Here is a 26251-nt window from a genome sequence, read left to right on the forward strand (position 1 = left end):
CCCATCCTCCATGCCCTTGCCCAGCCCCTCCTGCCACGGCCGCCAGTCCTCTGTCTCCTGGCAGCCCTGCCACCGCCACTGCTCCCACACAGAGCGACGCAGAGCGATTGGGGCCAGTGCCGGCAGCAGGTGTGAGCGGGGCTGTCGCTGGCAGTGGGTGCGAGAGGCGGCTGCTGCCTGGGGTCACCCCTCAGGAGCAGGGGGAGATGGAGAAGCCCTCAGGGACAATTGGGGCCGGTGCCAGCCACGGGTTCGAGTGTCTGGTGGGACCGTGGCATGCGGGAGCAAAGAATTTTCAGTAACCACCAGAAGCTCACCCTGATGACAGCGACTGATGCCCCACCTTGGTCTGGCGCCCCGCTCACCTGCTCCACCATCCCACCATGGCCAACGCCCACCATGTTCCACGCTCTGCTGCCTGCTGCTGACGCCCACCATGTTCTGTGCACGCCTGGTGGTCGGTGTATGGCATAGTGACCGGGTGTTCAGTTGTTTCACCATTCAGTTAGGGTTTTATATAGAGAGAGATTATTTTCCATACAACTATAAACCTACTTTTGCCCCACCCTCTTTATGTATACAGCATCTACACACATGCATATATGTATACATATGCACACATGTTGCAGACACATATACACGTTTCACACACCATATATGTGTACACATATGTATACATGTATACAGTACACATCTGCACATACAAATGTGTGTACTGTATGCATGCATGCATGCATACGTATATGTATTGTCTATATGTATGCACATGTATATGCGCACACATGCAACCCATACACCTGCATATATGTATACATATGCATGAATATATGCCCGCATGTATGTAGAATATTATCTATACACACATGTATTGGAATGTGTATACATGTGTGCACATGCATGTATTTACATTACTTATAGGTATATACCCATGCTTATGTATATATACAGCCATAATAAAGTATGTATGTGCAAACATGTATGCTTACCTCCACACACATAAATACTTGTGTGTGCATACTATATATGTATACATAAGTGTATACACATTACACAGACATGCACATGCATATGTGTACATACTATATGCACGAGCACCTATTATGTCTACCTATGTATGCATGTACACACATATCCCTATGTATCATACACATACACATGTATATGTATAGACATGTATACATATGTGCACATCAGCTACATGCATATGTATAAATAACATATATAATAAGATATATGCTTTTAAAATTTTATTCGTGTTTATATAAAACATGCCTTTATATGTTTGTTTGTACATGTGTTAAGGTTTATAAACAAAGATGGAATTTCATCCATCAGTCTTCTATGGACTCCACTGCTTTTTTCTGGGTCTTAACCTTCTCTAACAGCACATGTCACTGTCTCACCCTCTGCTGAGGCCGCCTGTCACCCCATGTGTGCCTGCTGGTCTGCGTCACCCGCTCCTCTTGATTAGTGTTTGGGCCGCCCCCTCCTGACTATTACAGCCGATGGAGGTGCTGCCATTGAGAGGGACCCCGACACCAGCATATTGAGGAAGGCAGAAGAGCTGTGCGAGTAGGTGTCAGGAAACCACCACCCATGACTGATACTCAGGCCATCTGCTTGTTTTGCATGCAATTTATTATGACAACTCGGAGCCTCCAGTGCACCTCAGCGCCTAGACTGGAAACAGGCACAAGACTTTCTGCACCTGTCGCACAGACTGTCCCAGGACCTTTTGAACCTGTGGCCCTGCTCCATGGGCAGCCATTTGGGGACCACGTAGGCCAGCCACACAGACAGCAGGATGGTTGTCATGATCAGGAAAATGGTGATCTCAGGCCTGATGTTGCTCAGCGGGAAGGCCCCGTACACGTAGATGCTGAAGGTGGTCGTCAGGTGACAGTAGCTGCAAGGGGTGGGTGGGGAGAGACCATGGGGCATTGCCTTTACCCAGAAAACATTAACACCAAGATGAGGGCCCTGGACTGCTACCAGGACAGCAGGTCCCATATATATCCACTCAACTCTATCCATCCTGAGTCTGCCTTCCTCTTGTGTATTTTGGCAGCAGTCATGCCCGCCCCTCCCCCCCCAGGACCCCTGGAGTCCCCTGCTCTATACCCAGGTTCCATCACAGTGTGCAAGTGGAGAGGGGCAGGACGACAGCCACAGACATCCATGAGGCTGGCGGCCAGCAGGATGGGCAGGCAGGGCGCCCCAGGAGGGGGGCCAGGGGATGGGAGAACTCGCTGAGGCCGCTACTGGAGGCAGGTGAAGGAGGAGGAGGTGACACATCTCACAGGTAGCCCCCTCTCCTCTGGATGTCCCCACCCGTGTGCCTTTTGCCCAGTGCCACCTCAGAGCTAGTTCCTCTGGTCCAGGATGTGGGGCCTCTAGGGAAGGCAGGGTCTCCACATGCTTTGGGAGGTGGAGTTTGTACCTGTCTTAAAGGGATAGATGATGGAGGGAGAGAATGGGCCCCCATGATTCCCTTCTCAGTGGGAGGCACTGATGATCCAGATAAGCACATCAGACATGACTTAGGAGGTTCTCAGTCCTCTGGGTGGTAAGTATTCAACAGCCAGCTCTCGGGTGGGAGAGTTCTGGTTGATACTGTGCACTGATTCCCCTGGTGTAAATACTCCCACCGTGGCCAATTTCAAGTCAACTGGCTTGCAGAATCCTGAACATTTCTGAGTTGGCTCCTTCACATCACCAGACATGGCATGAGAGGGTACCTGTGGCCCCCGCTGGGAGAACGGGTCTCCCATACGTGTGATGTGCCCAGCCGTTCCCAGAGGCCCCGGGCGTAGGGTGGTTCCCCCCACCCTGCCCTACTCACCTATAGTACGGATCCACGATATGAATGATAAAGATATAGATTCCATTCCTTTGGTCGAAAATGATCTTGTTTTCTGTTGGGCCTCCCAAGATCTGATATGGGACGTTAGGCCATTGCAAGGGACTGTCATTGTTGGGGTTGTGGCAGCTCACATAGTTCTGGGGAGGAGAACAGGGGTATGGGAGCTGGGGAAAGCCATGCTAGCACCACAGTCAGCCCCACTTGCTCACCAGCCACCCAGGGTTCAGGCCAGGGCCCCGTGCTCCCTGGGTGGGCCCCGTGCTCCCGGTCCCTGTGGAGGTGGCTGTGGGCGCTGCTTCACCCCTCCCTCTGCTTTCCCGGCGTCTGTGCAACACGGTGAATGTACAAGACAAATGAGTGTGTGCTCTAAAACCTCACTGTGTTCTGTGAATGTCACATCGTTAAAAAAAACCCACACAAGTAAAACCAATGTCACCAACAAAACAGATGACCAAATGCACATGGCAGAAGAGGGTGTAAAAAAGGAGCCACGCCCTGGCTGGGTGACTAAGTTGGTTGGAGCATCGTCCCATGCACCAAACGGTTGCGGGTTCGATTCCCAATCAGGCCAGCAGACCTAGGTTGCGGGTTTGATCCCCAGTCGGGGCATGTAGGGGAGGCAACCAATGGATGTTTCTCACATCAATGTTTCTCTCTCTCTCCCTCTCTCTCTAAAAAATCATTGAAACAAAACCCCATGTCCTCCAGTGAGGATTTTAAAAAGGAGCCAATAATCCGCAGGCGGGACTGGGCCCAGGTGTGGGAGCCTCACCTATTGGTAGCGTTGCTGCATTGCGCTGTGTCTGTGCCTTTGGAGGTGAGGGGCTCAGTCGATGGAAATTATTCATGTGCATCCCAAAAGGACTAATGCAATTTCTTCCCTTTACTGACATCGTGTCCTTATGTGCCAGTTGTGTACAAACCAATGCGCATGATAGAAATGCTCGCTGAGCAGAACAGATGGCAAATTTAATCAGCCCCTTAGAAATGGGCATTTGGATGGGTCTAGAACATGATCAGTAATGCCCACAGCTCTGAATGTTTGGCCAAAGCCTTTGGGAGAGATTCCCAAAGGAGTCACAGGTCTTACATTCCCATTGTGCCCCCCCCACCCCCCCTGACCCCCGCTGTAGACTGAATATTGGTATCCCCCTCCCAAATTCACATGTTAAAACCTAACCCCTAAGGGGATGGTACGAGGAGATGGGGACTTTGAGAGGTGATTAGATCCTAAAGCTGTGCCCCTATGAAAGGACCCCCGAGAGCTCCCGCACCCCTCGGCCACGTGGAGACACAGGGAGAAGGCAGTCACTTAGGAACCAGGAGGTGGCCTCTCACCAGACAACAGGGCTGCAGCCCCCTCGACCTTGACCTCCAGCCCCCAGGATGGAGAGAATAAATGTTGCTGTCCACAACCCCCGGCTGTGGTATTCTGTGACAGCATCTTCTAGACGGACCCAAACGATTGGAAGAGTGACTGCTACCTCGCGGTCCCAGGCGAAGGGCCCGCCCCAGGAGTCCTCGATGGTGGTCCAGTTCTGCGGCTGGGAACTGCAGAGCGCGGTCTGCGCCGTCAGGGAGTACGTGTATGTGAACAGCCCGTTCACCTCCAGCAAGACGTACTCGGCCTCCACCACCTCCTGGAACTTCTCTCCCTGCCACCTAGGACACACGCACAGGGGCGGCGGGGCTGGGGTTGTGCAGGGAGCGGGCGCCGTGGGTTGGGAGACGGTTCTGGGGGGCGAGCCACAGAGCAAAGCGGAGCTCCCGCCCCCCGCGGACACTCCTGGATGGTCAACAGGTGGACGCAGCAGAGGCAGGTGGGACAGAGTGGGGGGGGCACGGGAGGGGCCAGGCATTGAGATTTTCCATGGGGTGGACAGCGGCATCTCCGGGGAGGAGACACATGAGCAGAGCCTGGGAGACGCTGGTGTGATGTCCGACCACCGAATGACGTCATTTGTTAAAAGATCCCGATTCATTAATAAGCAAGTAAACCATGAACGACACCCTTCGCACCAGTCCGCTGGCGTTTTCCGGAGGAGCACCTGCCAGCGCGCAGCAGGGCCCCATCCCGGGCGGTACGGGGGCTGCTCTAGGGCGCCGGTGCTCGGACGCACGTTGTTGGCGGGGCGGCGTGGAGCTGCCCTCCGCGGACAGGACCTTTTCCTGCCCCACCCCCACCCGCTCACACATCCCCACGGGGCAGCTCTGAGCCAGGGCTGGTCCCTAGGCCCCGGGCTCGGTCCTGGGTGTCTGCCTGGGATTCCACCTGGGCGTGGGGTGGGGCAGGCGGAACCAAGACGTGAGGGGCTAATGTTCGGCATGAGCTGTCCGTCTGGCCACAGCCGCGCAGTCAGAGACAGGCCAGGCAGATGAGCGTCTTTCAATTAGTTCCCACTAAGTCACATGGAAAGCCAGGTGCTCAGGCCACATGCCCAGCGCCCAGTGGCCGCGTGGAGCTCCTGGCTGCCCAGCGGGTGGCCCAGAATTATGGGGCGTTTCCACCGCCGCAGAGAGTCCTGGGCCACCATGGGGCTGGGGGCCCTGGTCCCAGCCCCCAAGGGCCTGTGCTGAAGTGACCTTACTGGACCATCCATCACCCGTAAAGATGCAGGAATGACACCAAAGTGTGTCCCCCAAATTCTCCCCAGCCCCCAGGGTGACTGTCCGGAGGGGCCCTGACCCCGGAGGAGAGGAGACTCCAGGGCTCATTGGCTCCCGCCACCCGGAGGCAGGAGGAGGCCATGGGGCGCAGGGGCCTCGGGGAACCAGCCCTGTTGACCCCTTGCTCTTGGCCTTGGGGCCCCAGGACTGAGAGACAGTCACGTCTGACGTCTAAGGCCTCCTCCGACCCCTGCCCCCGTCCCTGGAATCTTGTCATGGCCACCGGAGCTAAGTCGGTGGGTGGGTGGGCACATAGGGGCTGTCTGAGCTGAGAGCTGGGGGGGCCAAGAACAGGGTAGGGAGAGGGCACAGCTGGCAGGGGGACAGTGGGGCTGGAGAGGCCGGGGGTGGAGGGGACTGAGGGGAAGACTGAGCTTTATCCAAGAGTGACGGGGGCACTTGAAGGGCCAGGCAGAGCGGGGAGGAGGGAGCATGGCCGACCGCCCCCCGCCAGCCTCACAGGGAGCTTACAGTTCCACCACGGGCTTCCAGGGGGTGTCATAGTGGACGAGGAGGGGACAGCCCAGCTTCTCGTAAGGGTAGTGCACCACCAGGTCCTGGGTGGCCTTCTGGCCCTGGAAGTTGAGGTCGTAGGCTCCCCTGAGCAGAGAGGGGGCAGGGGTGAGGCCCCTCCAGGCTGCCCAGTGCACCCCACCCCCTCCTCCCAGGCTCAGCTGCTTCCAGGGGAGGGGAGTCTGAGGAGGGGGCAGCAGCCATCCCCCCTGCGATGGTTAACTTTTTGGGTCCACTTGGCTGTGCCCCAGAACCTGGATGTGTGGTCAGACATTATTCTGATGTTTCCATGAGAGTGTTTCTTGGGGATGAAATTAGCATTTAAATCAGTTGGGCTCAGTAGAGTGCCCTCCCCAAGGCAGGTGCATTCAAAGGCCTTAATAGAAAAAACGTGTGCCTTCTCTTTCCCTCCCTCCTTCCCTCCCTCCCTTTCCGTCTTTGTCTCTCTCACTGTTTCTCTGTCTCTCTGTCCCTCTGTCTGTCTCACACACACATCCTGTCACTTCTCTTTCCATGAAGACCCCTGACGCACACATTCCTTTGTGCCTCATGAGGCCTGACTGCAGCCACACTGGTCAGGAAGCCCAACCGTGCCAGTTTTGGCCTTGGCCGTGGCCCTGGACAGCTGACTGCCTTTTGGTTTGTATCCAAGGCCATGTCTTCTCACAGCGGGGCGGGGGGGGGGGGGCGGGGGGCTGCACCAGCGGGGAGGGGCTCCCCGAGCCCCTTCCATGCCCTCTTGGTGGCACGAGGGACCAGAGCACGGCTGAGAGGCGCAGCTGGGCTCCCACCCCCTCCTGCTTTGGCCACAGTGTCTGGCCAGCTCTCCTCGCTCAGAGGAGCCGGCCGCAGGCTGGGAAGGGCCTGTAAGATGGGGGTGGTCACAGGAGGGAGGGGTGAAGGAAAAGCGCTGGCTCACTTCTCGATGACGTAGCTGTAATTGTCCTGAAGGGCCACGGGGTCGAGGATGCCTTTGTAACAGGCTGAGATTTCTCTGAAAGCAACAAAAGGGGGCGAGACGCTGCTGACCCCAGACAGAACTGAAGCAGCATGAACTCTCCCCTTTGACGTACATGCCCCATGGTTTGCTGTTCGAGCCCTTTCTTACCTCTGGCTCTCCGAGATGTCCAGGCTTATCTCACCCAAGGATATTTTCCCATAAGTTTTATAAAGAGTGGAACAGAGGGAGAGGGACAGGGGAGACGGGGAGAAAGCAGGGGGGCGGGGGGGGGGGGCGGGTGAGAGAAACACTGATGTGAGAGAGACGCATTTATTGGTTGCCTCCTGCATGGGCCTAGGATTGAACTTGCAGGCCTGGTATGTGCCCTTGACTGGGAATCAAACCAGAGACCCTTTGGTGTACAGGCCAATGCTCTAACCACGGATCCACACCGGCCAGGGCACTCCAGGCTTACCTTGCATCTTATCTGCCCAGCCTAGAATCAGCCCTTTCTCCAAGGAGCCCTAAGGCCAAAATCATGGCACTGGGCGTTCTGACATTTGAAACCATCATTTCCTTGTTCTTCTATGTACTATGCCACCTGGGCATTCATCCTTAGTTGATTTTTGCCTGATTTTGTCTTCTTAAGACTAGACCTAGGGTGGGCAAACTTTTTGACTCGAGGGCCACAATGGGTTCTTAAACTGGACCGGAGGGCCGGAACAAAAGCATGGATGGAGTGTTTGTGTGAACTAATATAAATTCAAAGTAAACATCATTACATAAAAGGGTACGGTCTTTTTTTTTTTTTTTAGTTTTATTCATTTCAAACGGACCGGATCCGGCCCGCGGGCCGTAGTTTGCCCACGGCTGGACTAGACTCATGCTATGTGTGTTCTCTTATGTCTTTAGAACGATCCATCCAGCTAATTCTGCCTCATTTGTTTTCATCGACACATGAATCCATTGTATCAAAACATCATATCTGACCTACCAGCCTCTAGTCCAAGCACGTCAAACTCACGGCCGGCATAATAGACGAGGCATGTGCCCACCAGCCGCGAGTCTGACGTGCTTGCTCTAGTCGATGGACATTTGAGTTGGCATGCTTCCAGCTTGGTGCTATTAGGCCCTGGCCCGGTAGTGCAGGGGCTTAGATACACCAAGGTTGGGGTTCAATCCCATCAGGGCACATACAGAAATCGACCCATGAATGCACAAGTGAGTAGAACAACAAATCAATCATATCTCTCTCTCTGTAAAAAAAATAGTTAAAAAAAAAAGAATGCTGCAGCCCTGGCCGGTGTGGCCCGTTGTTTGGAGCATTGCCCCTTATACTGAAGGGTTGTGGGTTTGGTCCCCAATCGATGTACCCCCTCCTCTCCCCCTTCTGTCCCCCTCCCCTCCTCCCCCCTCCCCCCCTTAGTAAAATCAATAAGCATTTCCTCGGGTGAGGATGGAGGAGAAGAAGGCTGCAGGGAACATTCTGGAACCTACACCAGTGCAATGTGCACGAGTGGAAGGGCTGACTGATGGATGTGCTTTCCACAGCAGCGGGACGGGAGGTGTGCGCGCCCACCAGCAGTTCCTGTGAGTTCCGGAAGCTGCCCGAGGGGTCCCCAGCCGCCCCAGGACGCGCCACTGGCTAGGCTCTGCCAGCCCCTCCTGCGGGGGAATGAGGTGTCCAACACAGGTTTTCATTTCGTTTCCCTGTTAAGCGAGCTTGACCTTCTCAGCAGCCTGTCTCATGCTATCAGCCTCCTTTTTTTTCTCTTTTAGACATGCCTTTGCCCATTTTGGGTCTGTTCATTTCTCTCTCTCTCTCTCTCTCTCTCTCTCTCTCTCTCTCTCTCTCTTAATTTATTGATTTTTAGGCAGAGGAAGGGAGCGAGAGGAAAAAGAAACATGGATTTGCTGCCCACTTATTTATGCGTTCATTGGTTGTTTCTTGTATGTGTCCTGACCAGGCTCGAACCCACAACCTTGGCATATCGGGACAACGCTCTAACCAGCTGAACTATCCTGCCAGGGCTTTCTCTCTCCCTTTTTAAATTGATTTGTAGGAATTCTTTATAAATTCTGGTTACCAGTCCTTTGTTGGTTACAAATGTGGCAAATACCTTCCCACTCTCTAAGGCAAAAGTTTTTAAATATTGTGTTAAGAACCTTTCCTGCACACATGTTCTAAATAAGTAATTTATTGCTTCAGTGAAGTGTTTCCATGGGCGGAGGGGGGTGGCGGGGGGGGGGGGGGGAGTCATCACCTGAGTGTGTGATTGCCTTGTGCAGGGAGCATTGAGGTCCGCTCCTGATGGGCCCTGGAGCCGACTGCAAAGGTGCAGGATCGGGAGCCCTGTGATGGCTCATGGGGCAGCCGGGCATCGGTGCCCTGGGAGTATTTACACCAGGGGCGTTGGCAGTGCTGCAAATGAGGGCTTCCTCTCTACCCAGACCCTGCCTGAAGGGCAAAAGGCTGGTAACTTGGCCAATCTTCAGACTTTGGTGTTGTTTTTTTGAAGTATATTTTTATTGATTTCAGAGAGGAAGGGAGAGGGAGAGAGAGAACCATTGATTGATTGCCTCCTGCACACTCCCCACTGGGGATGGAGCCTGCAACCTGGGCATGTGCCCTGACCTGGAATCGTACCACGACCCCCTGGTTCATAGGTTGATGCTCAATCACTGAGCCACACCGGCCAGGCCAGACTTTGTCTTTTTCTTGGATTCTCATGGCCTCATTCCCTGGGTAGGGATGGATACTGGAGGCGAAGTTCCCAAATTATTCCTCAAGCAATTAAAACAAAATACCTGGCATGATTTTGGTTAAAATGAGGAAATAAGGAATTAAAAGGAAGGACTAGGACAGTGATGGCGAACCTATGACACGCGTGTCAGAGGTGACACGCGAACTCATTTTTTTGGTTGATTTTTCTTTGTTAAATGGCATTTAAATATATAAAATAAATCTCAAAAATATAAGTCTTTGTTTTACTATGGTTGCAAATATCAAAAAATTTCTATATGTGACACGGCACCAGAGTTAAGTTAGGGTTTTTCAAAATGCTGACACGCGGAGCCCAAAAGGTTCGCCATCGCTGGCCTAGGATGAGCAAAATGACTAGGGACAAGGGAAAAAATGTGAATGTTGCCGAGTCGGTGGAGGAGGAGGCCCACTGTGCGAGCGCTCAGACCTGACCTGACAGTACAGACTGGCGCCTGTTTGTGGTGGAAACGGTGAGCAGAGACACGAGTACACAGGATGGAGCACTTCAGCCACTGTGGAGCCACGGCCACCAATCCCACCCCATCCCCCACCCCACTCCCCACCACCCCAGTATCAGTAACACACTTACTTCTGAACAACGATCTTTTTCTTCAAGTCACAGCCAATGGAAATGAGCGCCGTCTGGGGAGAGGGAGGGAGGGAGGGAGGGAGGGAGAACCGGATCAGTGAGGGCCACGAATAGCCCAGCCACACTGAAGACCAGTCGGGGACACCTGGCACGGGAACTCACTGTGACTGTGACTGGCCCCATGGAGCTCAGGCCCGAAGAGCCTGCTGAGCACAGGGGCACAGCTGAGGTCCCCCCACTGCTGACCTGCTTCTTAGGACTTTCGGAGAGACCAGAACCCAATGTATAAACTCAGCACAATGTTTGGGATACAGAGTGCAAAGGAAGTAGGGAAGGAAGGAAAGAAGGAAGGGAAGGAGGGAAGAGGAAGGAAGGGAGGGAGGGGGGAGGAAGGAAGGGATTACAAGGAAAAACAGAAAAGAGAAAGACCAATATGGGGTTAGCCTGACAGCCTTAGGGATGTGCTTCTCAAACTGGGGTGTGGAGGTACCCTCAGTGATCTACTAGGGAATCTAAATCCACAGGACAGGGAGACTATTATTTGAAAAGGGACCTTTATTTTAAGACAAACATGGGCTTAACCATAAAACAGCATGCGAGATTTGTATCAATTTTTCAAAAATTGTGGTAAATAGACAATATAAACTTTAACATCTTTTTAAAATATATATTTCTATTGATTTCAGAGAGGAAGGGAGAGAGAGAGAGAGAAACATCAATGATGAGGGAGAATCATTGACCAGCTGCCTCCTGCACGCCCCCTTCTGGGGACTGAGTCTGCAACCAAGGCATGTGTCCTTGCCTGGAATCGAACCCGGGACCCTTCAGTCCGCAGGCCGACGCTCTATGCACTGGGCCCAGGAGGGTGTCCTGTGCCTCCGGTCCATCTTCTTGGTGCCCTCACCCGCGGTGGTCACTGTATTTCCTTCCTTTTGCCATCCTGACGCTCTGGCTCCTGGGGCCTTGCTGACAGGACCGCCCCTCCCAGGGCTGGCTAATGCATAAAGACGGCAAGTATTCACCCGAGAACACAGTCGTCCACTGCAAACTGACCAATCCAGAGCCACAGTTTTTTCTCTTAGGAGCCGCTACCTGAGTCACCAGGGGCTGACGGTACATGACCAACAAGGACCAGGATTCACACGCCTGCTCCGAGGGTGGTCAGTCACGAGTGGCAGCCCTGGAGGATAACTGAGGAGGGGCAGTGACCCAGCAAGGGGAGAGCATCACCGGCCTTTCCACATCCTGAATGTGGGCGTGGCCAGCCCCTCAGGGAGAAGTCAATCGAGGCCTGCTGCCATTATTCGTAACGCTGATGACAAAGGATATGGGGTAGCAAAGGTTTGGGACATACCAGTGGCTTGAGGTCCACGCACGAAATTTCCTTGTTGGCTATATCCACAGTGATGGTGGAGAATGTGGGTTTCTTTATGCTGTAAGGCAAAAGGAGTGTTGGTAATTGCACACTGGTGTTGCAGTAGAAAGAATTGCCGACCTGTCCATCTATTTGCTTATCTATCTATCTATCTATCTATCATCTATCATCCATCTGTTCGTCCGTCCATCTGTCCATCCATTCTGACACACCAGAAAATTGACTGAGGACCTCTGCTTACATATGGTGACCCCACCTTCCCTTGAGTTTCTACCTCTTCTTGAATCAGTTTTGTTCACTTTTATATAACTAGTGGCCCAGCACAAGGACACGTGCACATTGAAAGGAAATTAATTAGAAGAAATATTTTAATATCACTATTCACCATTTCTCTAATAGAAGTGTCAACCAAATTCATGATTGACAATGACAGATCAAAACACACGTGTGTTATTGGTGCCAGCGAGAGCTTCATATGTATCGCACGTGCACGATTCAACATTTATTTTTAAGCTAGAGGCCCGGTGCATGGATTCGTGCACCGGGAGGTCCCTCGGCTTGGCCTGCGGGGATCAGGCTGAAGCTGGCATCCCGCGAGGGATGTAGAAGTGCACGAAGTGGCAGGGGGCCAGGGAGGTGCCACTCCCACTCATCCCTGCCCTGTTCATCCCGGTCAGCTGAGCAGCGCTCCTGCTGCGGGAGTACACTGACCACCAGGGGGAAGCTCCTGTGTTGAGACTGCCCCTGGTGGTCAGTGCATGTCATAGTGACTGGTCAACCTGTCGACCGGTCACTGAGACTTTGATATATATAGATAACTTGTTGAAAAGAACATCTGGCCCCACTGGTTTTTTTCTCGGTAGTTAGATGGTCAGCCTATGGGCTGAAGGGTTGCTGGCTCGATTCTGGTCAAGGGCACATACCTCAGTTGCAGGCTTGATCGTATAATTATTAATTCCCTTCCCATAATTTCCTTTTTTTGCTCCCCTGGTTCCTTAAGTTAAATATTTAGTTCATTTATCTTTATTCGTACCTTTTCCTAACGACAAAAGTGCTTGACGTATAAACTTTCCTCTGAGTATATTTTAGCTGTATTTCATGAGTTCTTTGATTCAGGGATTATTTGTAAGGGTGCTTCTTTTTTTTTTTTTTAATATATTTTATTGATTTTTCACAGAGAGGAAGAGAGAGAGATAGAAAGTTAGAAACATCGATGAGAGAGAAACATCCATCAGCTGCCTCCCGCACATCTCCCACTGGGGATGTGCCCGCAACCCAGGTACATGCCCTTGACCGGAATCGAACCTGGGACCTTTCAGTCCGCAGGCCGACGCTCTATCCACTCAGCCAAACCGGTTTCGGCAAGGGTGCTTCTTAATTCCAAGTAAAGGAGATTTTGGTATTGTTGTTGCTTTTTGTTGTTGTTGTGTTCTAGTTCTGTTGGATTAAGGTCTGAGGGTGTGAGCTGAACATATTACTGGGAGAACTGTATTTATGGTTAAATACTTAAATTATAAGGTGGCTTTTCAATGAATTTTCCACAAGCACAAGAGAAACATAATCCTATATTAGAGCACACAAAGTTCTATTTTTTACTTTATACTTCTATTTTTTTCAGTTCTTTTGAGGTGTAATTAACAAATATAATGGGAGATATTTAAAGTGTAGAATGTAGAATGTGATGACTGACTGACACATGTACACACTGTAAAAGTTAACACATCCATTACCTTGCATATTATGATTTCACAAAAACATTTAATTATACTCTCTTGGCAAATTTCAATTATATAATATAGTGTTACAGAGATCTATAGATAGAACTAAAACATACTTGATGTTGAAGTATATTACTCTAGTGACACCCTACCCGTGGACTCATACATGTTTGTCCTGTAGTGTCTGGCCTGTCTCACTGAGCAGGTCAAGGTCCATCCACATGGTAGCAGGTGTCAGAATGTCCTTCCTCTTTGAGGCTGAATAAGCTTCTCTTATGTAAAGGAACCACATTCTGTGTATCTACTCACCTGTTAATGGATATTTAGGTTGCTCCCACCTTTTGGCCTTTCTGAATAATGCTGCTGTGAATGTGGGGGTGCAGGTATCTGTTTGGAACCCTGCTTTCGACTCCTTTGGGTATGTACCAAAAAGTGGGGTTGCTGGATCATGTGGTAATTCTATGTTTAATTTTTGTGGAACTGCCATTTGTAGTGTTTTCATCATTCTTTAAAAAATATTTTATTTTTTAAAAATATATTTGAATTGATTTCAGAGAGGAAGGGAGGAGAGAGATAGAAACATCAATGATGGGAGAGAATCATTGATCTGCTGCCTCCTGCATGCCTCACACTGGGGATGGAGCCCGCAACCCGGGCATTTGGCCTGATGGGGAATCGAACCGTGACCCTCTGGTTCATAGGTCGATGCTCAACCACCGAGCCACATATGGCTGGGCCCCTCATTCTTTTTTTTAAAATTGAATGTATTGGGGTGACATTGGTTAATACAATTATATAGGTTTCAGGTATATAATTCTATAATACATCCTCTATATATTGTATTGTCTGTTCACCACCCCCAGTCCAGTCTTCTTCCATCATCATTTATCCCCCCTATTTTAAAAATATATATTTTTATTTCAGAGAGGAAGGGAGAGGGAGAAAGAGATAGAAACATCAATGACAGAGAATCATTGATTAGCTGCCTCCTACACGCCCCCCACTGGGGATTGAGCCCACAACCCAGGCACGTGCCCTGACGGGAATCAAACCTGACCTCCTGGTTCTTAGGTCGATGCTCAATCGCTGCACCACACCAGCTGGGCTATCCTCCCTATTTTAACCATTCTTGCCTTACCATCCTCCATGAAAGGGGGCATCTCAAACTTGGTTTTGCTTTTCTGGCTCCTGCTAAGAGAACCCCACAGACACCCTGGGGCCGCCGCCACAGTCTGAGTAATGACATACCTGGAGGTGAAGTTGGAGTCAGCCCTGCCCCAGTGGTGCTGCTGCTTCAGGGAAATGTTCTGTGGGATGAGAGAGAAAACCCAGTGCCACAGTGGGACAGCCTGGGTCAGTTCCCAGATCGGGGTTTGGGAAGAAGGGGGCGAGGGCGCTGGGAGGAGGAGCCTGGAGGCCGTCCAGGTCTCTCTGGGTTCTAATTCTACTCCCATGAAAGGCTTCTGGAAGCTCATGGAAATGGCCACCCCAAGCTCTTTCGTTCCCTGTTGCCTTTGCCCTGGACACAGTGTGAGGTGTAACTTCGTTCCCCTTCTCATTTCTCCGGGAAGTGACAAGAACTGGTTCAAAGAGTCCAGTTGGGGATCCTAGGCATGAGGCCTGGCTCAGACCTACAGATCCCCACCACCACCACCCCAACCAATATATCCAAGTCCTTCCCATCCCCGTGGCTCCCGCCTTCTAACACCTCAGGTAACAGCTAGTAGGGACCTCCTGCCTTCCTGGGGCTGGGTTAGCTTCCCGGCCATGTCCTCTGTGCCTCTCCCCTGTGTCACCTTAATGGTGTCACTTGCTTAGCTGAATGCTGCCTGCCTGAGTTGGGGATGAGCTGGGAATGTTTCCTCCAAATGCTGCAGCACCTAAGGCAGGTGCACGTAAGGATGGAGAGGAGGAAGGAGGGTCGGGCCCAGAAATGACCACGGGCACTGGTCTCGGCCAGGGTGGTCAAAGCCGTGCCCTTCACATCATTGATCCTGGTGTGGGGTGTGGGCGCGGCTCACCAGCCTGTGCTTGGTGTTCCCATCATAGGTGTAGCCATCTTCGGAGTTGTAGACATGAAGCCCCAAAGAGTGGGGATTGCTCACCATGGCCTGGGGTGGGGACAGAAGAGGCATCAGGGGTGACACCAGCAAATGCAGCTGCCAGTCCTATTCCCAAATGTGTCCCCCACCTCATCTACAGCCCCTACCTGTGGCCTCTAAGCCTCGAGCTGCTGAGCAGCTGCTGCAGGGTCCAGGCCTGGCCCTCGCGCAAGGAGCAGCGGGGGGCCTGATCTGCAGAGGGAGGCCCAGATGAGAGGCCTCTGGCTGAGAGCCAGGCCAGCCTGGCGTTCCCTCACTGGCCCTGGTCCTGGCAGGCTGGAATCCCCATATTCTTACACTAAGCTACCCCCCAATTTCCAGGCTTGAACACTTGTGCTCCAGGCCCAGGACACCCATGATTCTCAAGCACTCCTGCTGCATGAGGGAAGGCTATGAGTCAAGGCTCTGCTAAGAAGAGAAGGAACTGCCCCAGCTGATTTGGCTCAGTGGATAGAGCGTCGGCCTGGGGACTGAAGGGTCCCAGGTTCGATTCCAGCAAAGGGCACATGCCTGGGTTGCGGGCTCGATCCCCAGTAGGGGGCGTGCAGGAGGCAGCCAGTCAGTGATTCTCTCTCATCATTGACGTTTCTATCTCTCTCTCCCTCTCCTTTCCTCTCTGAAATCAATAAAAATATATTTTAAAAAAAAAAAGGAGAGAAGGAACTTGTAGAAAGCACATGGGCAGCTGAAGGGTAGAGAATGGGGCGCGGAGATATGGTGAAAGGAGCCCTGGCACACGGCTCCGTCTGCCCAGACACGTAGAGGCTAGTTGAGGAGAAAAAAGACAGATTCTATGGGTTTCGTGCGTGAGTTCTCTCCATGGGAGTCTGGGAACAATGGGTCCAGGGCGTGAGGTCAAGGACGCTGGTAACATCATGGGTCGGAAACACTTGTCCAGCCGGGCTGATGTGGCTCAGGACACTGAGCATCGTCCCATGCATCGAGAGGTCGCCGGCTCCATTCTGGTCAGGGCACATGCCCTAGATTGTGGGTTCAGTCCCCAGTGTGTGTGTGTGTGTGTGGGGGGGGGGTTGTGCAGGAGGCAACCGATCAATGTTTCTCTCTCTCCCTTCTCCCCTCTCTAAAATCAATAAAAACATATCTAAGGGAAAAAAAGAAACACTTGTCCAATAGATAAGGAGATGTCCTTACGAACGGGACAGGGGATGTGCCTGGCCGGGGTATCATCTCGGCGGTCAATTCCAATTTGCTGTTCATATCAATGGTATACATTTTATTGTCAAATGTTCCTTGCAGTACTTCTACCTAGTTAGAAATGAAAAAAAAAATTAATTAATTAAATCAAGTCTTGTTCTCCCCAAAGAAAAGGGCAAGTAGGTGAGGGGTCAACAGTCACCCCGAGGGATGGGACCTTCTCTAGTCTTGTGGGTGCAGCAGCCTGGGCCGCAAATTGAACCCTCAACCTTCTGGTGTATAGGACAACGCTCCAGCCAACTGAGCCTCACTGCCTGGGCGAATTCAGTGGATTTTAGAGCATTGAAAGATGGGATGAGGATGCTGAACAAGACAGGCTCACAGATGGCATTTCCTTGGGAATGTAAATTGGTGCAGCCACAATAAAAAATAGTATACAGAGGAAACCAAGATGGCGGCATAGGTAAACACCGGAGATTGCTGCCGCGCACAACCACTTCAAGAATACAACTAAAAGACTGAATGGACATCATCCAGGACCACAGGAAGGCTGGCTGAGTGGAAATTCTACAACTAGAAGGAGAGAGGGAAGCATATCGAGGCTCAGAGGAGGTGTGGTGTGGAAGTACAGAGGTACAGAGGAGCATGCAGAGAGGGCTGGCGGCTGAGGACACGGTTGTCTTTTTCAATCGGAAGGGAGTCTCAAGCTCTGAGCTCCAGTTCCGGGCGAGTCTCTGGGGACTCCAACTTATACGGGAGAAACTGGACTGTCTGGCATCGGTGGGAACTCAAGGGCAGCTTTCTCTCAGAGGTGCTTGCAGCGTTTGCCGGGACACTGAGAAGTGGGGCCTCTGAGGGTAGCCATAGCTGCTTGCTCTGCCCTGTTGATCCCCTGGGACCCCGCCCCACCCAAGCCGCAAGCCAGGCACGGAGGCTTTTGCATATGAAAGGCCTGGCCCTTTGCAATCTGCAAATTACCTAGCACAGAAGTTCACCCACTGCAGACACAACTGATTCTCACAGCCAATTGGCCTGGAGGTCAATTCCTCCCAGTGATACCTACAACAATCAAGGCTTAACTACAACAAGACTGTGCACAAAGCCCACAAGGGGGTGCACCAAGAGTGTCCTCCTCAAGTAATTGGGGAGGCTGAGCCACTGGGCCCTATAGGACATCTAGCACAGAAAGCCACTCTATCAACACAGGGAAGCAGCCAAAATGCGGAGACAAAGAAACAGGACACAAATGACAGAAATAGAGAAAAGCAAACTATTGGATATAGAGTTCAAAACCACACTTTTAAGGTTTTTCAAGAACTTTCTAGAAACTTCCGACAAATTTAGTAAGACCCTCAAAAAGATGGGTGAGACCGCCGATAAATGTAGTGAGATCCTCAAGAAATCTAGTGAGACCATTGAGGGTATGAAAAAGGGCGAACTAGAAATTAAGCATACACTGACTGAAATAAAGAATATTATACAGACTCCCAACAGCAGACTAGAGGATCGCAAGAATCAAGCCAAAGATTTGAAATACGAAGAAGCAAAAAACACCCAACCGGAAAAGCAAAACGAAAAAAGAATCCAAAAATACGAAGATATTGTAAGGAGCCTCTGGGACAGCTTCAAGCGTAACAACATCCGAATTATAGGGTGCCAGAAGAAGAGAGAGGGCAAGATATTGAAAACCTATTAGAAGAAATAATGACAGAAAACTTCCCATACCTGGTGAAAGAAATAGACTTACAAGTCCAGGAAGCGCAGAGAACCCCAAACAAAAGGAATCCAAAGAGGACCACACCAAGACACATCATAATTAAAATGCCAAGAGCAAAAGACAAAGAGAGAATCTTAAAAGCAGCAAGAGAAAGACAGTCAATTACCTACAAGGGAGTACCCAAACGACTGTCAGCTGATTTCTCAACAGAAACTTCGAAGGCCAGAAGGGAGTGGCAAGAAATATTCAAAGTGATGAATACCAAGAACCTACAACCAAGATTACTTTATCCAGCAAAGCTATCATTCAGAATTGAAGGTCAGATAAAGAGCTTCACAGATAAGGAAAAGCTAAAGAAGTTCATCACCACCAAACCAGTATTATATGAAATGCTGAAAGGTATCCTTTAAGAAGAGGAAGAAGAAGAAAAAGGTAAAGATACAAATTATGAACAACAAATACATATCTATCAACAAGTGAATCTAAAAACCAAGTGAATAAATAATCTGATGAACAGAATAAACTGGTGATTATAATAGAATCAGGGGCATAGAATGACTATTCTTGAGGGGGAAAGGGGTGGGGGGGATGTGGGAAGAGACTGGACAAAAATCGTACACCTATGGATGAGGACAGTGCGGGGGGGGCGGTGGGGAGGTGAGGGCAGAGGGCGGGGTGGGAACCGTGTGGAGGGGAGCTATGGGGGGAAAAAAGAGAAACAACTGTAATAATATGAATAATAAAGATTTTTAATTATTAAAAAAAAAAAAGTATAGAGCCCTAGCTGGTTTAGCTCAGTGGCTAGAGCATCAGCCTGCAGACTGAAGGGTCTCAGGTTTGATTCTAGTCAAGGGCACCTGCCCAGCTTACGGGCTCGATCCCCAGTAGGGGTGCATGCAGGAGGCAGCCAATCAATGATCTTCTCTCATCATTGATGCTTCTCTCTCTTTCCTTTCCCTTCCTCTCTGAAATCAATAAAAATATATTTTAAAAAATAGTATGAAAAGTCCTCAAAAAATTAAACATCGAGCTATCATCTGACCTGGAAATTCCACTTCTAGGTATTTAGCTGAAGGAAATGAAATCCCTATATTGAATGGATATATGCACCCCCATCTTCATTACAGCATATTCCCAATAGCCAAGGCATGAAAGCAATGTGTGTTCATCAGTGAGTAAAGAGACAGAGAAGACGCAGTGTGTATCTATATCCATATCCACAATGAAATGTTATCCAGCCTTAAAATGGAAATCCTGCCGTTTGTGACAAGGAGGAAAGACCTTGAGGGTATTATGTGGAGTGAACTAAGTAAGCGAAAGACAAATGCTATATGACCTTACTTAGTGTGGAATCTAAAAATGCCAAACTCATAGAACCAGAGATCAGATTGGTGGCTGCCAGAGGCAGGGGCTGGAGGGTGGGCAAAATGGGTGATGGGGTACAACCTTCCAATTATAAGATACTAGGGATGTAATATACAGCACAGAGACTATAGGTAACAATAGTTATTGCATATTTGAAAGTTGCTAAGAATAGATCTTAAAAATTCTTATCACAAGAGAAGAAATTTGGCCCGGCTGACATGGCTCAGTGGTTGAGCATCTACCTATGAATCAAGAGGTCGTGGTTTGATTCCTGGTCAGGGCACATGCCCATGTTATGGGCTGGATCCCCAGTGTGGGGTGTGCAGGAAACAACCTATTAATGATTCCCCCTCTCCCTTCCTCACTGAAATCAATACAAATAAAAGAAATTTATAACTATGTGTGGTGATGAATGTTAACTAGGTTTATTGTGGTGAGCATTTTACAACATAAACATATATCAAATCATTATGTTGTAGACTCGAAACTAATATAATGTTCTATAGTATGTCAATAATATCTCATTGATCCTGGCTGGGTAGCTCTGTTGGTAAGAGCATTGTCCCCACATGCCAGGGTTGTGGGTGCAATCCCCGATCTGGGCACATACAAAAATCAATCAATGAATACACTATATGAATAAGTGGAACAACAAATCTCTCTCTCTCTCTCTCTCTCTCTCTCTCTCTCTCTCTCTCTCTCTCTCCTTCTCTCTAAAATCAATAAATAAAAAATTTAAAAATATTTCATTAAAACTGGAAAAAAACTTTAAAAATAAAGTTAGAAAAAACTTTCCGTATTTCTGACCATGTGATTTCTAGGGACTGCGGAGATGGATTCTGGGCCTAAAGAAGACATTTTACTCTTTCTGTCCAGCAGCTGCTCCCCCTTCCTGAGTGTATCCCCAGTTTCCTTTGGGACTATCCTGAGTTTCCTTTGGCAAATCACCATCTTGCACATCCTTGGATATGTGGCCTGGTGGGTGAACTGACTGCACCACTGTCTCTAGGTGTGGATTCTGATTGGCTCAGCCTAGCCTTGTGATTGGTCCATGAATGGGCATGTCATCCTCTATGAGCCAATGAGATGTGGGAGACATGCTGGGCTTTCTCTTGGCTTCTCCAAGGCTCTGATGAGCCGCTATTTCTTTCTTTCTTTATTTAATATATATTTTTATTGATTTCAGAGAGGAAGAGAGAGAGGGAGAGAGAGATCGGAACATCAATGATGAGAGAGAATCATGGATCCACTGCTTCCTGCATGCTCCTCCTCTTGGGGATGGAGCCTGCAACCCAGGCGTGTACACTTGACCGGAATCGAACCTGGGACTCTTCAGTCCGCAGGCCAACACTCTATCCACTGAGCCAAACCAACTAGGGCTAGAGACCCCCTTTCTTGCCTGGGGTACAGCATGAGGATGCCAGGTCTTCAGGGTCAGCTGCCAGCTTGCTGCCATGATATGAGAAAGCATGAAACACCCCGGCAGGCAGAGTGGAGAGGTGGAGAGAAGCCGGCTCCTGGTGGCATGATTTCAGACACCAGATCAAGCCTCACCTGGAGGCTTCCCCCTTCGGATGTTTTGGTTCCAGAGTCAACAGTTGCCTTTCTGGTTTAAGCCCATTTGTTTGGATTTTCCATTACTTGCAGAATAATGAGTCAAACTTGATATGCTCGTATTTCTCTATTTCTATGATTTTCCTCTCTTTAATTAGTCTGCTTGACGGAGGATGGCTCACGAATCGCCTGAGCCCACATGCATCTCCCTCCCTGGGGGCTCCAGGTAAGTTTTTGTGGAGTCAAGACTGTTCATTTAACTGCTTGTGGTCCTGATAACCAAATCTCTTACTTTCCCCTCTTCTGAGCAATTTGAGTGTTTGTTGACTTCCTTGTTACAAAGAGCATCTACTAAAAGTGAAATACGTTTCTATTGGAAAGAATGGACCTACAAGATGTGGGTGTCAGCCTTTGGGGCAGTGGTGGCTGATTGTCAAATCCAGTTGTTCATGTGAAGTTCAAATCTAACTGGGCACCCCAGGTTTTATCAGGCCGCCAACCCTACTTGGAGCTCTACATGTGGTTGCCAGCCACAGATGCCCAACTCTGGGTCTCTGGGATTTGTGTGGTTTTTTTTTTTTTTAAAAATATATTTTATTGATTTTTTACAGAGAGGAAGGGAGAGGAATAGAGAGTTAGAAACATCGATGAGAGAGAAGCATCGATCAGCTGCCTCCTGCATACCCCCTACTGGGTCTGTGCCTACAACCAAGGTACATGCCCTTTACCGGAATCGAACCTGGGACCCCTCAGTCCCCAGGCCGATGCTCTCTCCAGTGAGCCCAACCGGCTAGGGCTTTGTTTGTTTTTAAAGTGTCTTGAATATGGAGCTAAACAGTTATGATCACATACTTTGCAGAGGTCAATATGGAGTTGAGGGTCCATGAGAACTGCCTGGATATTCACGGAGCACTTCTGGAAATCAAAAGCTGGAAACTTCGAGTCAGGAAGTGGAGTCAGGATTTCAAGTATCCCCAGGTCAATGAACATCAGGGCTGCCTGTGGGGACCAGATGTTTTGGTGTGGAAACTGGGGGGAAAAAAAAAAGTGATTCTGAAATCAGTTCATTCTAATTCTTTTTTTGGGATTTAAATTTTGTCTTAAGATTTGGGTTTAAAGAAGGTAGACCAAACAAACAAACAGCGAAGTTATCGGTACGCTTTGTTGAGACACCTACTCAAGTTTTACTCATCCCTTGTGTTTAAATCAATAATGGAAATTATGTTTCCCATCAGAGAGGCTACCCATGGGATTTCTTAATAGGTCATGGACCTGCTTGGAGAGTTGGAAAAGCCACAGGATCTCTCCCCAGAAAACGCTGGTCATCAGAATGTCAGGGTTAAGGCTTCACAGAGACAGTTCTGGTGCTAATGCCCCACACCAGTGATCCTGTCCTACTTCCACTGTCAGGAACTTTCAAGAAATATGGTGGCTGTAGATGTAACAGGAAAAACACTGAAGTAGCAGTTGGTACAGCTGGGGGACTTTTCTGGTTCAGTTGCGAAGTTACGTGACCTTAGCAGAGAGAGGGACTTGCTTCAGTTTCTCCCTGTAAAAGTTGAATGATATTGACACCTTCGCAGGGTTGTTGTGAGGATAAAATAAAATTAGATAAGCATAATGTACAAGATACTGTGAGATATTCCAGCATCAACACTTGATACCTCTGTAACCTTGGATAAATGACTTTACTTCTCTGTGCCTCAGTTTGACCATCTGTCCAATGGGAACAATTTAAGAGTCTACTTCTTAAGATGATGGTCAAGGTTAAATGAGGTTAATAGTCAGAAGATGGTTAGACCAGCACCTGCCATATTCTAAGTACTCAGTAAGTTTTAGCAGTCATTGCTATTATTTTAATAACTATAAAAATTACTATTACTACTAAAATTATTAAGTTAATGTTACTAATTTGGTATTAATTAAAATTATTGTTATTACTTTTGCTATTAAAATATTGTTACTATTTTAATAACTAGAGCAATTTCTAGCCCCCAGTAAGAGTATTGGAGCCCTAGCTGGTTTGGCGGAGAGGGCAGAGCAGTGGCTTTTGGACCAAAGGGTCCCGGTTTTGATTCTGGTCAAGGGCACATACCTTGGTTGCAGGCTGCTCCCGGCCCTGGTCTGGCTCATGCAGTAGGCAACCAATTGGTATCTCTCACACCAATGTTTCTCTCTGTCTTTCCCTCTCTCTTCCACTCTCTCTAAAATCAATGGAAAAATATCTTCGGGCGAAGATTAACAAAACAACAGAAACGAGTATTGGAAGTTTGAGAACAAAGCTGGGAATAACCTTAACTTTGATTTTACCTACTTTGACTATTAAACTTGTCAGGATTCCCAGGCTGCCATAATACAAATTATCCTCCCGAGTTAAAACTGCCAGTCCATTTTCATCTAGAAAACAAACAAATAAGACAGAACACTGAAATGAGGCTTCTTTCGCCCTAGTCAGTTTGGCTCAGTGGATAGAGTGTTTGCCTTCAGACTAAAGGGTCCCAGGTTCAATTCCAGTCAAGGGCACATGCCCAGGTTGTGGACTCAATCCCTGGTGGGCGGTGTGCAGGAGGCAGCCAATCAATGATTCTCTCTCATCATTGATGTTTCTATCTCTCTCCCTCTCCCTTCCTCTCTGAAATCAATAAAGTATATTTAAAAAAAAAGAAATAGCCCTAACTGGTTTGGCTCAGTGGATAGAGCGTCAGCTTGCGGACTGAAAGGTCCCAGGTTCGATTCTGGTCAAGGGCATGTACCTTGGTTGCGGGCACATCCCCAGTAGGAGGTGTGCAGGAGGCAGCTGATCGATGTTTCTCTCTCATCAATGTTTCTAACTCTCTATCTCTCTCCCTTCCTCTCTGTAAAAAATCAATAACATATATTTTTTAAAAAAGAGTTAAAAAAAAGAAATAAGGCTTGTTTTACTAGACAAAAATATTTAAAATATAGCCGAAACCAGTTTGGCTCAGTGGATAGAGCGTCGACCTGTGGACTGAAAGGTCCCGGGTTTGATTCCAGTCAGGGGCATGTACCTGGGTTGCGGGCACATCCCCAGAAGGAGATGTGCAGGAGGCGGCTGATCGATGTTTCTCTCCCATCGATGTTTCTAACTATCTCTCTCCCTTCCTCTCTGTAAAAAAATCAATAAAAATATATTTAAAAAAATTTAAAATATAAACTGGTTTTTTTTAATTACCCAGAATTCCATCATCTAGACTGGGCGCAACAAACTTCTGTAAAGAACCAGATGGCAAATATATCCTGCTCTGCTGATCATGTCATGTCTATTAAAAGTATTTAACTCTGCCCTGGCTGGTGGCTTAGTTGATTGAAGCATGGTCCCATGCACCAAAAGGTTGCAGGTTCGATTTCTGGTCAGAGTACATACCTAGGTTGTGGGTTTGGTCCCTGGTTGGGACACATATGAGAGGCAACCAATCAATGTTTCTCTTTTACATCTCTCTCTCTCTCTCTCTCTCTCTCTCTCTCTCTCTCTCTCTCTTAAAAATCAATAAACATATACTTGGGTGAGGGTTTTTTAAAAAAAGTATTCAACTCTGAAAGTAGATCTGGACAACTTGTAAATGAATGACTGTGTTCCAATAAAACAAGCTATGGGCCAGATTTAGCCCACAGGCCAGGGTTACTGAGCCCTGACATAGGTAACCACTGTTAACACTTTAGTAAACATCTTTTCTGATAGTTTCATATACTGGGATCATACTCTGGAACCCTCCAAGCTGCTTTGTAACTTCGTGTTTTCCTCTCCGTTTGTGTACACGGATGAAGTTGGTGGGTTGATGTTCTGGTGCCTGCGTGAACTCTGAGTTACTCAGCCAGCCCTCCGCTCATGGACAGTGAGGCTGTTTCTGATCTTTTGCAAGTACAAAGTTCCAAGGAAACACAGGACGCCATTAGGAGATTTTATGAAGGGGGGTAAGAAGATCCAATGGACATTTTTATCCTTTTTTTTTTTTTTTAAAGCAACCAAGGAGCTTTGCCCATGGCAGTATTGTAGCCAATGAAGTCTATCTGATTATTGCTAATTGGGGGGGAAAAAGCAACCAAGGAGCCCTGGCCGGTGTTGCTAAGTGGTTAGAGAGCTGCCCCCCCCCCCCCGAAGGGTTACAGGTTTGATTCTCAGTCAAGGGCATGTACCTGGGTTGCAGGTTTGATCCCTGGCCCTGATCAGGGCAAATGCAGGAGGCAGCCAGTTGATGTGTCTCTCTCACATCCATGTTTCTCTCCCTCTCTCCTTCCCTCCCTTTCACTCACTTCAAAAATCAATGGAGCCCTGACTGGTTTGGTTCAGCGGATAGAGCGTCGGCCTGCGGACTGAAGGGTCCCAGGTTCGATTCCGGTCAAGGACATGTACCTTGGTTGTGGGCACATCCCCAGTGGGGAGTGTGCAGGAGGCAGCTAAATTGATGTTTCTCTCTCATTGTTGTTTCTAACTCTCTATCCCTCTCCCTTCCTCTCTGTAAAAAATCAGTAAAATATATTTTAAAAAAATCAGTGGAAAATATATCCTTGGGTGAGGATTAACAACAACAGTAACAATAAAACAACCGAGGGAGTTTTCAGAAGAAGCAAGTCTTAAGCTGAGCCTTGAAAAAAGCTTCTGATGTAGAAAAGTGAGGTGTGTTTGCAGGGGAAGGACCAGAGGGTTTCTCGACCTAAGCTCCATTGTTGTCTGTGGTGGGGGTGTCCTGTGCATTGTGTGATGTTGGGTAGCAGCCCTGGCCTCTATCCAGAAGATACCAGGCATACCCCCTGCCGAGTCATGACAACCATCTCCATGCACTGCCCAGTGTCCCCAGGGTGGGAACCATGGGTTAGGTGGACAAAAGGAATCCCTTAGGGCAGTGGTGGGCAGTCAGATAAGATACAAGACATACAGACCTGAATGTCATTTTTGCAAATTTGAATATT

General features: G+C 49.0%; 1 protein-coding gene across 1 annotated transcript in view; it reads right to left on the reverse strand.

Annotated features, from left to right (window-relative positions):
• Positions 1 to 1668: 1668 nt before the first annotated feature.
• CATSPERD (cation channel sperm associated auxiliary subunit delta) overlaps positions 1669 to 26251 on the reverse strand; it is a gene marked incomplete at both ends in the record, with an annotated part of 46019 nt that continues 21436 nt past the window's right edge. Inside the window, 12 exons of the mRNA XM_081092721.1 lie at positions 1669 to 1906; positions 2843 to 3000; positions 4348 to 4525; positions 6002 to 6130; positions 6963 to 7037; positions 10337 to 10389; positions 11691 to 11769; positions 14678 to 14736; positions 15451 to 15540; positions 16684 to 16797; positions 22175 to 22351; positions 23637 to 23719. Of these exons, the coding sequence (XP_080948847.1) occupies positions 1669 to 1906; positions 2843 to 3000; positions 4348 to 4525; positions 6002 to 6130; positions 6963 to 7037; positions 10337 to 10389; positions 11691 to 11769; positions 14678 to 14736; positions 15451 to 15540; positions 16684 to 16797; positions 22175 to 22351; positions 23637 to 23719 (1433 nt within the window). The remainder of the gene's footprint in view (positions 1907 to 2842; positions 3001 to 4347; positions 4526 to 6001; positions 6131 to 6962; positions 7038 to 10336; positions 10390 to 11690; positions 11770 to 14677; positions 14737 to 15450; positions 15541 to 16683; positions 16798 to 22174; positions 22352 to 23636; positions 23720 to 26251) is intronic.

Source organism: Myotis nattereri (genome assembly GCF_964212035.1).
Source record: "Myotis nattereri genome assembly, chromosome: 5".
Taxonomy (NCBI): Eukaryota; Metazoa; Chordata; class Mammalia; order Chiroptera; family Vespertilionidae; genus Myotis; species Myotis nattereri.